This window comes from Protopterus annectens, chromosome 16.part0 (genome assembly GCF_019279795.1).
Source record: "Protopterus annectens isolate FY-2018-M chromosome 16.part0, PAN1.0, whole genome shotgun sequence".
NCBI classification, from domain to species: domain Eukaryota; kingdom Metazoa; phylum Chordata; order Ceratodontiformes; family Protopteridae; genus Protopterus; species Protopterus annectens.
The window spans coordinates 126,293,690-126,305,659 of NC_056750.1; the positions used below are offsets into that span (position 1 = coordinate 126,293,690).

At 37.5% G+C, this 11,970-nt stretch overlaps 1 protein-coding gene across 1 annotated transcript in view; it reads left to right on the top strand.

Annotated features, from left to right (window-relative positions):
* The window catches only part of TEP1 (telomerase associated protein 1), a 2,704,809-nt gene that overhangs the window by 2,286,982 nt on the left and 405,857 nt on the right, over positions 1-11,970 (top strand). The window contains exon 44 of the mRNA XM_044058078.1: positions 10,755-10,887. Within this exon, the coding sequence (XP_043914013.1) occupies positions 10,755-10,887 (133 nt within the window). The remainder of the gene's footprint in view (positions 1-10,754; positions 10,888-11,970) is intronic.

Consider the following 11,970-nt stretch of genomic DNA (forward strand, 5'->3'; position numbering starts at 1 on the left):
CCTAGCTCGAAATCTGTTAGTGAGGTCACATCAGTGTTCTTGAAAAGTATCATCATTGGAACAGATATGCCTCATACGTATGAATTGGGATTTGGGTATATTTTTAGCAATGTGTGGAGGATGAAAGCTGGATGCGTGTAGGACCGTGTTGTATTCAGGATATTTTCTGAAAACCTGTGTGCTTGGGGTATCATCTGGCTGTCTTGTTATTAACACATCAAGAAAAGTTATTGTGTCAAGATCGTAATTAACAGTAAACTGTAAACCCCATTTATTGTCATTCAAATATGAGACAAATTCAGTTAGGTATTCAACATCGGCCCTCCACACCATCCAACAATCATCCAAATAACATCTCCAGATATCAATTTCTGAAAGATATATGTTATGGCTGTTATTATAAATGATATGTGCCTCAATATATGCCATGAAAAGGTCAGCATAAATGGGAGCAAAAGATGCTCCCATTGCTGTACCTTTGATCTGCCAAAAACAGATGTCTTGATAAAAAAAGACGTTATTGGTAAGGACATGCTCTGCAAGGCCAACAAGAAAAGAATTGAAATCTGATTCATATAAATGTGCCTTACTGAGCCAATGAGTCAAGGCTTCCAAACCCACCTCATGATGAATGTTGGTATACAGGGAACTTACATCAAGTGTACACATCAGCCAACCAGGTTCCAACTGTGTATCTGATATAATGTGTAAGAATTCAGTTGTATCTTGTAAGCGAGACCGAACATGGGTCAATAAAGGCTTAAGATATCTGGTCAAAAACAAGGATAACGGTTCAGTAAGATAACCCCAACCAGAGACAATTGGTCTACCTGGGGGGTGCACAGGATCCTTGTGTATTTTTGGAAGAAAATAGATATATTGATTAATAGAATCCTGGATAGTTAGTTGTTGAAACACAGTAGTTATAATGCCAGTATCTCTAGCATTAATAAGGAGCTCATCAATCTGTTTCTTAAATCTATATGTTGGATTTAAGCACATTTCAGCATAGTAACGTCTATCAGATAATTGTCTCCTAGCCTCTTTGTCGTAATCCGACCAATTCATGACAACAACTACGCCACCTTTATCTGCTGAGATGATAACTATATCCTTATTTTGTTGTAGTTCAGAAATAGCCTGTTTTTCACTAGATGACAAATTATTGGGTTTAAAACGGGTTCCAGAGCTGGTAAAATGTAGATCTTTGAGAATAGTGCTCTGAAAAAAATGTACAATAGGGTGCATCGGAGGAAGATATTTTGATTTATGATATATGAATTTATCATGATCATATGATGCAACCCCATCCCCAAATTGTAATTTCAAATTGAGAGTTCTACAAAATGACATAACATCTTGTGCCAACAAATCCTCAGATATTACAAAACCAGGAATGAAAGTTAAGCCTTTATTAAGAATAGCCAAATGGGACGGTGACAGAACAAAATCAGATAAATTTAAAACATTAGAGTGAACATCATGATTTATTTCTGCGTTACCAATTTTAGCAAACTCTGAATGTTCTCGATTCCTTTTGTGTTTCCTGCCCCCACGTTTATATTTCCCCCTAAAGGGGCAAAATCCTGAACTCTTTTAGGGTTTGGTGAATCCGATGCTGGCTGTATGTCACTATCTGTATACGATGAAGGTTCATCAGTAGATGAACCATTAGCTACAGATTTTTTACGTAATATAGACCTGGGTCTTTTCCTTTTTGGTGTTCTGACCGGTTGTGGGTTAAATCGAACATGTTTAGAAGGGTAGCTGAAAGGGTTGGCCCCTTGATAATCAGATTGGTCACGCTTGAATTTTTAAATTTTTCTAGATTTTAACTGTTCCTCAAGATTCGTGAGATCATTAGCCACTTTGTTAATATATTTCTTAAAGAATACTTCACCCTCAAATTTTTGTACATCATTACATAACTCGGTTACTGTATTAATTTCAGAATCTATAATTCTGTCATAATATTTGGACAAAGCCTCAACAAATGACATTGTTGCCTGCTGTTGTATATTAGATCATTGACTATTAAGTTCATCATCCGGCTGCCCCACATGGGGTTGTATTCTAATTCTAAGACCCCTGGGAGTAATGCCTTTTGCAATATAGGCCTTAAAATGTTTGGAATGCCAAACATTGGATCTTAACATTTTAAGATGCTTGTAAAGATTATCAAAGGCCAAACTATATGACGGTTCAGGTCCCAAGGGGTCATTAGAAGAATTACTAGTAGAGCAGACACCAAGGCCAAATACACTCAAATCTTCTCTGTCAGCTGAAAGCCCGGAGACCAGATTAAATAGGTCCATTATAATGATTGTAATGATAAGCCAAATAATGAAATTGACAATAATGGCCTCAACTAAGCGTACCACATCAATAGAATTTAAAGGGAACAATAATAACTTGAATTGACAGGCCAAAGTCCCACCTGCTTAAATTGCTACGTTCCCAAAGCCAGATGAAGCCTAAAACCACCAATGGTCAATAAACCATAAGTGATGTATAATATTTCAAGTAAAGTGACCAGATATAAAAATAATCACTATAAAGACTTGAATTACAATGTTTTGGAAGGACCAAAAGTTGTCTAATTAATTAATACTATGGAGTATGGTTATAACCAAAAATAACAAGTGGCAGATGGTTGCACCCAGTCTGACAGTTGTGAATTATTGTCTAATTGAACCACTGAGGATCAGGGGGCCAGCCCCAACAGCTCACCACACATAGTTCAAAAGAACAAAATAGGTCTAATTAAATAATATATATATTTTTTTCTGTTATAAACCAGCAAAGATAATTTAGGGAGTCAAGCATTTTGGATAAGCAGGAATGGAGGATACCCTTGACTAAAATAGTATAATTGGTAAACACCAAAAATACAATGATGGTACAAAACAAATTCAAACCTCTACTCTTAAACCAAGAATACAAGTCAGAACAATAGTATTCATAAAAGCATTCCTGTTAAACAAAGTATGGCCTACGATGCTGTGAAAAGCAACTCCCAAAGAGTGTAGACCTATTCTGGAAATAACATGTTTAATAAATGGATTAAATATAAATAGCCACCTAAGGGCGATACGTAGGTCCAAAAGGAAATCAAACCCTTGTATGATAAACAACTGTTGTGAATAGAATTCAACATCACTAAATTGCATATAATGGTCAGGCAATCGCTTGGCTAACAATAATTGTTGCTAAAATACTTGTTAACAATTGTTCATAGTAAATGAAAAATCAAATAATGAAATATTATCATACAACCTAATACAAAAAATAGAGCAATTTTCCCAAACTGTCTGTTGTTTATGAAACATAAAAGAGACAAGGACCCTACAACTCTGTTCATAGCACAAAAAGGAGATCAGTCTGAGTCAAAAAATGAACAAGATCTGAGTCCAATGTTCCTATGCCACCATATAATAATAAAAATGTATTTTGCGTCATGTGACTGCATGTATTTTGCATCTTTGGTTAACGGTGGATTTTGGGGTCTTTTTGTGCAATTATTACCCATTTTATTCTACCCTTTTTAATCGTTATGTAACTCCTTATTTTTAACGTGGTACCACGGATTTTGTTATAGTCTCTTCAGAATGACTGCCTACCTACTCTGTTTCCCTGATCTATGACAAGACAGTAATCTTTTCTGTCCCTGACTTGTAAAAATACAGCCTGACAAAAACAATACAAATCTAGTCCCTGATCTAAAACAAAAAAAAAAAGTAGATTCACCTTACCTGAGCCTTCGTGATTGATCACCTGGTTCGTGAAAAACCCGTCCTTCAGTCGCAGATCAGAAAGTGGCTGGCCTCTTTTGTACGACAATTCAGTCGGAGGGCTTTTCAAAATAAGAAGAACCGATGTGGTTTCTTCCCCGTACGGTTTCAAGCCACCTGGCCTGTCTGATCCGAGGCAAAGTGAAGTGAAGGAATCTGTCAAAGGAAAAAACTTCAAAGATACTGTTCTACAAGGCATTGCCTTCTGTGGTTGACGTACTCAAACACAACTTTCAGTATTGTTCTACAGCAGATGTTACTCAGATTTTCTGCTGACATGACTGGATTTATGAAAAACATTTTGAGAAAAACAACCTGGCCTTGGTGGGCTCTAGCCCGTTACAAGCTTCTATTGTGTAGTTCTAATACATGTGTTACATTTCAGGGTACTTTTCTAGCTCAGACATAAGCAAGTGCTGATTGCAGTTCATATTTTCAAGCAGTCTTTGTTCTGGTTATCTATAGCTCCTGCAGCTGTGTATTTTCTCACAGCACGAACTCCGTGTCTAAGTCTCATACATCTATTCATTATTTTCCTGACACAAGCAGAAATTATCTGCTTTCCTGTAAATTTCCAAAGCATAAGCAAAGATTATAACTGCGCATATTTATTTCAATACAAGGTTAGAAAGTTTCTGCAATTCGTACAGATTTTATGCAGTGTGAAATAGAATAAATGTGTTAACCCTTTTCAAGCCTTAAATGCACTAAGCATATTACTAATACATACACTAATACATATTTTTCTGACACACACACTCTCTGAATGAAATTGTCTGGAAGTCAAAATAGCTTGAAAAAAATCATAATAGAGATGGATTCATCCATGCAATTTCCCACCACCAAAAGGACCATTAGTAAATCAACAAAACAACTGCTCAGCAAAAATTAATTCAGTAAGAAATCCATAAACTCTCTAAGATCATACTACATACTGAAGTAAACATATAATTTCCCTCCAATCTAAAACCATCTGACATTCATACATTTTAATTTGTGCAAAAATTATTCACAGACTGACAGTTTACTGAGCTGTAATGCTGACCTTCGCTTTTGGAAAAAACAAATTCTCAGACTCTGTCAATAGCTCAAAGGGCAGAGAGAATTATTTTTTTATTTATTATGTATTTATTTATTTTTGGAAAACATCTTTAAAACTGTTAAATTGATTACACACCCAGAAACACAGAAAAGTTATTGTGATAAGCAAACCGCAGACTGCTGCAAGAAATCAAAGTCACATTAGCACTCTGTGCTTACATCCAAACCAATGAAGAATGTCTGTCAATTCCAAAACAATTAAAGTAGCTTAATAAGAAGGTTATTTGCAAGGTTACATGGCAGTTTATATTGGAAATAAGCAGAGATATTAAAAAGGATCTGTTTCTCGTCATTATGCTGAAAAGTCTTCCAAGGTAAATTGTAAAAACAAATCCACAGGTGGTGTGACCAATAAGACTCAAAGTCCCAAAACAAGTACAACACATTTAATAAAACAAGTGTTAAGGGGTTAAGCGCTTATGTCAAACTGACTTCATCAGAACCATGAATTCAAAAAACCAAACACTTAAATATCTATAATAATACAATAATCATGTGATTAATTCTTAAGTGTATTACCCCATTTTATACATACATAGCTTTTCTCTTAAGAACAGGCACAATAGAGGTACTTATTTTGGGACTTCGAGTGTTATTGTTCACACCACCTGTGGATTTATTTTTACAGTTTTGGTATTTTTTTTATCCTATGGCATTGGTTTCTTCCAAGGTAAATACAACCTTTTGATTTATTATGGAACCATACCTCTCAACCTTAGAGCAAGAAATCTGGATAAAGCAAAAAATAAAAGTGGGACACAGGCCCCAAAATAGTTATGCATCACAGACACTACTGAAACAACTGTTGCTGCAAACATTATACAGTCACTTATAATCTTTCTATCCCATCATTGTCAGTTAAGCATTATATGGCTCATTCAATCCTGCCTTCTTTTGCAACAAAGAAAAACATGCTTTGAAATGACATGTGCATGTGTCTCTCTCTGTCATGCACACATATCACACACACACTCTTCTACTTTCACGCATACAAAAATTCTGCTTTCATGCATGCACTCACTCCATACTTACCTATTAACACAGGTATGTGCTGTCCCTTTCAAAGGCAACAGCGGCAAATCCATACACAAGTCCCTCTTCGGCTAGAACACACACACACACACACACACACACACACACACACACACACACACACTGATTCTTCAGCAAGAAATAATGGCATGAAAACACAGATCCATCTTTAGCGCAAAAAAATAAAAACTAGAAGGGTGCTTTGGCGCATGCGCACACTGACGTTAGAGTTGCAGGTCACGGGCGCAAAAAAAAAGTGTTTTGTTGCATGCGTATTTCGATGTTGTAGTTATAGGTCACGGGCCACATGGAAGACCTCTGAGGGTCGCGGCTTGGACAAGTCTGCTCTAGATTATGTGTTGACCATTCAGCATAGTATTGGTGTTAGGCTGCCAGGTCTCTCCATTCTACTGGATGACTTGAATCTCCTCCTTTGCCATGTGCTATTCCCATACCCAAACACACCTTGGCCACAATGCCTTCTTCACCTTGGATTCCTTTGTCTGAAATGACATTCCTGCAAATACTGGAAATGTTTTAAGCATTAATGTTTTCATGGCTTTACTGTAGGATTACCTTACTAAAAAGAGTTGATGAAAATGTTATGGTACTCAGTACTAGTTATGGAAGTTACCTCTGCTTGGTAGTGGCCTAATGAGTCTTTCATGGTTAGATGCAACTCTTTATGCAGGCCTGCTGTTAAACATCTGCTACAGAAGGAGCTCTCTCTGCTTTATAGGAATGTAACCTTTTTCTAGTGTGTGTCTGATGTATTTAGTTTAACTAATACAAGTGTTATATTAATGTACTTATAGCACATTTTGGCTTTGTGATTTTGTACACAAATGTGTTGATTCTTAATTGTGTGTCTGTACTGAACTGTGTTTAAGCTCGGGTTCGGGCAAAGGTAAAAGGTCCTATAAAGGAGTAATTTTACTTGTTCAACATACAAAACTAATAAGTAAAAATATAGATTAAGATATGGACCCCATGCGTCTTTCTCATTCATTTGTTTTGTTCTTCTGGATCCTGAAGTAACTTTGTCAGCTTATTGATGTTTTTTTTTTTCTGAAAGGTGCAATTGTGACCACATCTGAACTTTGTTAATTCAGTGTATCATTTGGAACCCACTGTGCAGTGATGCTTAAAATTTTAACCTTCCTTTAAAGCCAACCCTTCTTTTGAGATCATTATTGCCCTTGCAACCATTTTGTAATATGTGGAGCACCCTGATTATCCACTGAAACTGACAGCAGTAAAACACTTGTTCAAGAAGGACAAACCTGCATGCTCTGTAGCAGTGACATGCAGTGACAGGATGCACACTCCATAGCTTTGAGATTAAATGACAGAATGCAGGCTGACTAGCAGTGACTTTCACTGACAACCTGCGTGCTTCCTGGCAGTGACATGCATTGAAAGCATGTAGGATCCCTAGCATTGACATGCAGTGATAGCATGCATGCTTCCTAACAGTACAATGTAGTAGCAGCATGTGCACTCCCTAGCAATGACATGCAGTGACAGAATGAGCACTGCTTAGCATTGACATGCAGTAAGAGCTCTCTTACTGCATGACAGTGACATGAAGTGGCAGCATGTACTCTGCCTAGCAGTGACTTGCTCTGACAGTTTGCATGCTGTTTAGTGGTGACTGGCATTGACAGCATGCAAGCTCCTAGCAGTGACATGCTGTGACAACATTCATATTCCCTAACAGTGACAGCATGCAGGCTTCCTAGGAGTGACAGCATGCATGCAGCCAGTCAGTGATGGTCACTGTCTGCATTCTCTTTAGCAGTGACATGCACTGACAGCATGTAGTCTCTCCAAGAGTGACATGCTTTTACAGCATGCACAAGCATCCTAGCAGTGGCAGTATGCATGCTCCTTAGCAGTGACTTGCAGTGACGTGCACTGTGACAGCATGCACATTCCCAGCAGTGAAATGCAGTAACAACATACATGCTTCCAAGAAGTGACATGCACTGACGGTATGCCCATGTGATGCTGTTCACTGCTGCCATTAAAGAAACTAGATAGCTGCCATGCCTTTAGTCCTCCTCAGGGGTCAGTAAGGCACGTATCTCCAGACCTTTGCCCTCTCCCCTTTCCACGGAGGAGGGCTGTTAAATGATCTGTTCTTCATTCCCTAGCCAGACCTGTGATGACCGTAATATGGCTATAAAATAGAGCTGCTGTCTTTATATAGATACCATGTCTTTGTATCATTATGCCAACCTTCTGAAGATTAGACAGTCTTTTAATAATATTTTATTGTGATGGCGAGAATCCACCCTGTAAGTTGCATTCCACATCCCAAATGAAGAATATTTATTTTCTGTTGATGTGATTTTATTTTTTCTGAGACAACACAGGCTGTAAGCAACAGAATGCTTTGCACCGACATTACAGTGACTAAGCAGTTTGAAATGATTTATATTACAAGCAATTGCTGAAATACTGATTATGAAAAGTGCCTATGCAGAATATATCTTACACACAAAATTATTTATCAGAACTTTGTTTTAAAGGAAGCTAGGCATTTTGGCGTGACTTGTGTGGCATATGTCTTTGCTTATTAACTCAGCAACATTGAATGTTATGAAGTGAATACTTATGACATTAGCATACCCTTTTCTAAAATGTAAAGCAGTATGACGTGTGAAACTGGGACACTTTGTAAAAAATACACAACATTAATGTTTTTATTTGTGTAACACACACACACATGATTGTACCTCCTCTCCACAGTCCACTGTTCACCCCCTGCACACATTCTTCCTGACCAGATGACACCATTGTAATATAGCAATAACCGACGATGTCAGTGTGGTATAGTGAAGATTTACCCATGGTTGGTGTGGTTTAATCAAGAGGGCGAAGCCTGAGTGATTAAATAAAACCAACCATGGGTAAATTTCAATATACCATAACCACGGAGTCGGTTATTGCTATTGTACAATGACATTATTTAAGAAAAAAAAATACTTTTCTTAAATAATGTCTTTGTATAACAACACATTACTGTTCTTCCATGGCTGGTGGTATACTGCTTCCTTGTGTTGATGTACTGCACATGCATATGAGACTTAAGTTCCCACACATACCCAGTATATCAGTGCTCGGTAAAGTAAGCAATGGAGAAAAGAATATCTCCATTGCTCTGCTTGTTGCTGGTTCTTTAGAGCATATTTTAAACTTTGAGATTACTCATAACTATCTGATGATTCTGTGGCCACTCCTGAAAGCCTTACTGCATTGGTCAAACACTACCATTTGTACTAATATTAATTTCAGTCAGTATAACTGAGTACCCTTGTAAGAGCCTTAGAGTAGCTAGTTTTGGAGTGCCGGGTGGCAGTAACTGCTTTATAGTCTGAGCAGAAGGGGGGCATAGCTAGTAAATCTGTGCCAGCCTTTCCCAGGTGTTTGTGTATATGCGTGTGCATGTGTGAAAATTAAATCTCAAGTGTGTGTGTGTGTGTGTGTGTGTGTGTGTGTGTGTGTGTGTGTGTGTGTGTGTGTGTGTGTGTGTGTGTGTGTGTGTGTGTGTGTGTGTGTGTGTGTCAGCTGCTTGGAGCAGGGACATGAAGCACTGAGAGGGTGCTGGAGGACGTGGCTTAGAGACACTGCTGAGGACTCAACTCTATAGCTGTGCCAGTGGGGAGTCTTACTGGGGACCTGGAGGGAGACAGAAAGAGAAATCCAGACCCCTGTCTGAGTGTGTTCCCTGTGTGTGTGTTTAGGGAAATTGTGCTTGATACAGAAAGCTGCATCTGAAAATACTGAGTGTATCCATTTTTGTTCCAAGTAAATGTCCCTCACTAGTGTCAGTGGTGAGGATTCAGGCTCCTTGTCTACTGGTCCAGAGTGGGGCATCACAAGAGGGTTGTAAGTACAAGACCTGCTGTAGCAGAGTTTTTAGTCAAATCTAGAACAGAAGCTGCTGTTAAGAAGGGTAATTAGTGGGGCATATATAATATACTGCATTATAACTATAAGAAGCATTCAGAGGAAGTTAGTAAATATTGGGAAGAGAGACTGGGAAAGCATTTTCTAATGGAACAATGGAAGGGCATATGTACGTCTCCCAAGTATGCATTATAGTCCATAACATTTAGGATTTTTGCTTGGAAATGTTTACATGAGTACTTTTATACCCAAACAGACTTCAAAGAAGTTTTCCTTAGGTAGATAGCGAATGTCAGAGGTGTGATGGGGAAGAAAGAGGTAACTAGGAACATGTTCTTTGGGAGTGTAATGAGTTGTCCAATTTTAAATCTTCCTTATGAAACACTTTGTCACAAGTATTTGGAGAACAAATTGCGGTAACAAAGGAAATGGTTCTTTTGAACTGCGCCATAGGATGTGAATTGCCTAAACACAGTAAAGCCTTAAGTTTAATTATGTTGCAGAAACAAAGTCACTAGAAAATGGAAGAAAAAATCTAAACCAACTGTATCTGAACTGCTGAATAAAGAGATAAAATAACTGGAAAATATATCTTTAGAAAAGGGAAGGAGTAAATGACTTGGATATAGATTGAATTTGTATGAATAATACATGGAGAATAATATTCAGGAGTAGGAGGATTGAGGTTTAAGGGAAGGCAGCAGTTGAGCAATTTACGTAATGTTGGACTGCAAGACAGTTGTAAAGAAAGAAAATGTGTTATGTATAATGTATGTACATGGAAGATATTTAATATAGCTTGTTTTCTTTTCTATTAATGTATGTGTGTATATGTCTTACGTGATAATTTAATAAATGTATTTAAAAAAGAAATACATATTTTTGCATGATTAGTACCCAATTTATTCCCTGCAGGCTGAAGAAATATGCACACTAGCAGGGCACTCAGGACCTGTCCATGCAGCTGCTGTAAGTGATACTCGACCGTTCTTCCTGACTGTGGCCGAAGACAAAACACTTAGAATGTGGGATATTCCTCAGCAGAGGGGTAAGGATCTAAAAAAAATTACTAAGTACATTTATTCAAGGGTAGAAGATGCTTAACAAAAAAAAAGGAAAAAAATAGCATCCTTTTTCCCATGATGATGAAGTCTTCTAGTGACTTTCATGTTTGCCACAAACTTTGCTGGAAAGTCAGTGTTTATGTTAAAAGTAACTGACTGTATTTGGTTTTGATTAGAGATATGTGCATTTGCCCAATTTTATGGAGTTTGTGGTTATCCTCCTTGCATTAGTTTTATATCTGTTCCACACTTTGTGCAATTCGAGAAAGCCAATTCATACATCCACTACCTTGTCTGTGAAAAATATTTCATACCATTGCTAGGCTGTCCTCTTTCTGTCATCAGATTGTGTTCTTTGATCTTGCTGTATGAAAAACTCTGGACCATACCATTCAACTGTTCTGAATTTCGCAGAGCATCCATGTTTTTGCCACATAATTGTGTGCTGTTGTTTTCTGGCAAATCATCAAGTATTGAAGTCACTAAACAATGACAGACATTTGAGTTTCAGACCTCATATTCTTCAGAAAATGCATGCAAATTCAATACCTTTTGTTCTAGCAACTTTCTAAGTTCATAAGAACACTATTTAAAAATTGTCCCTGATTATGGGCTTTTGTCCTCCCAGTATTTTTGACTTTATCCAGAATTCTGTAAGAGGTTGAGAGTTATACTCTGAAAGCAAAGTGTTGTAAAAATTGAGGTTGTACTAGCTATCAGTTGCTGGCAGATAGATTTTCAAGCAAATGACCCCTTGTCTGCAGATAAGGCCACTCTAAACCTGCTACTTCACTGGCATTGATGGACACAATACCCTTCTGTTATGTCATCTTCAGTTACTGCCTTTTAGAAATAATTTGTTGATGTGTTTTCCTTTAGTGAGTAATTGTTTCTGTTACTTTGGTCTACATCCACAGCGTGAGTTAAACAGTACACTATTTTTTCATACTAATCAGAAAAAAATTTGAGATCTGTTGTTTGATATCAAGGAATATGTGTGTATTACCTTCCCATCAACATTTAGCAAATAAGTGGGTTTGTGGCAAACAGGTAGTGACTTACACTGT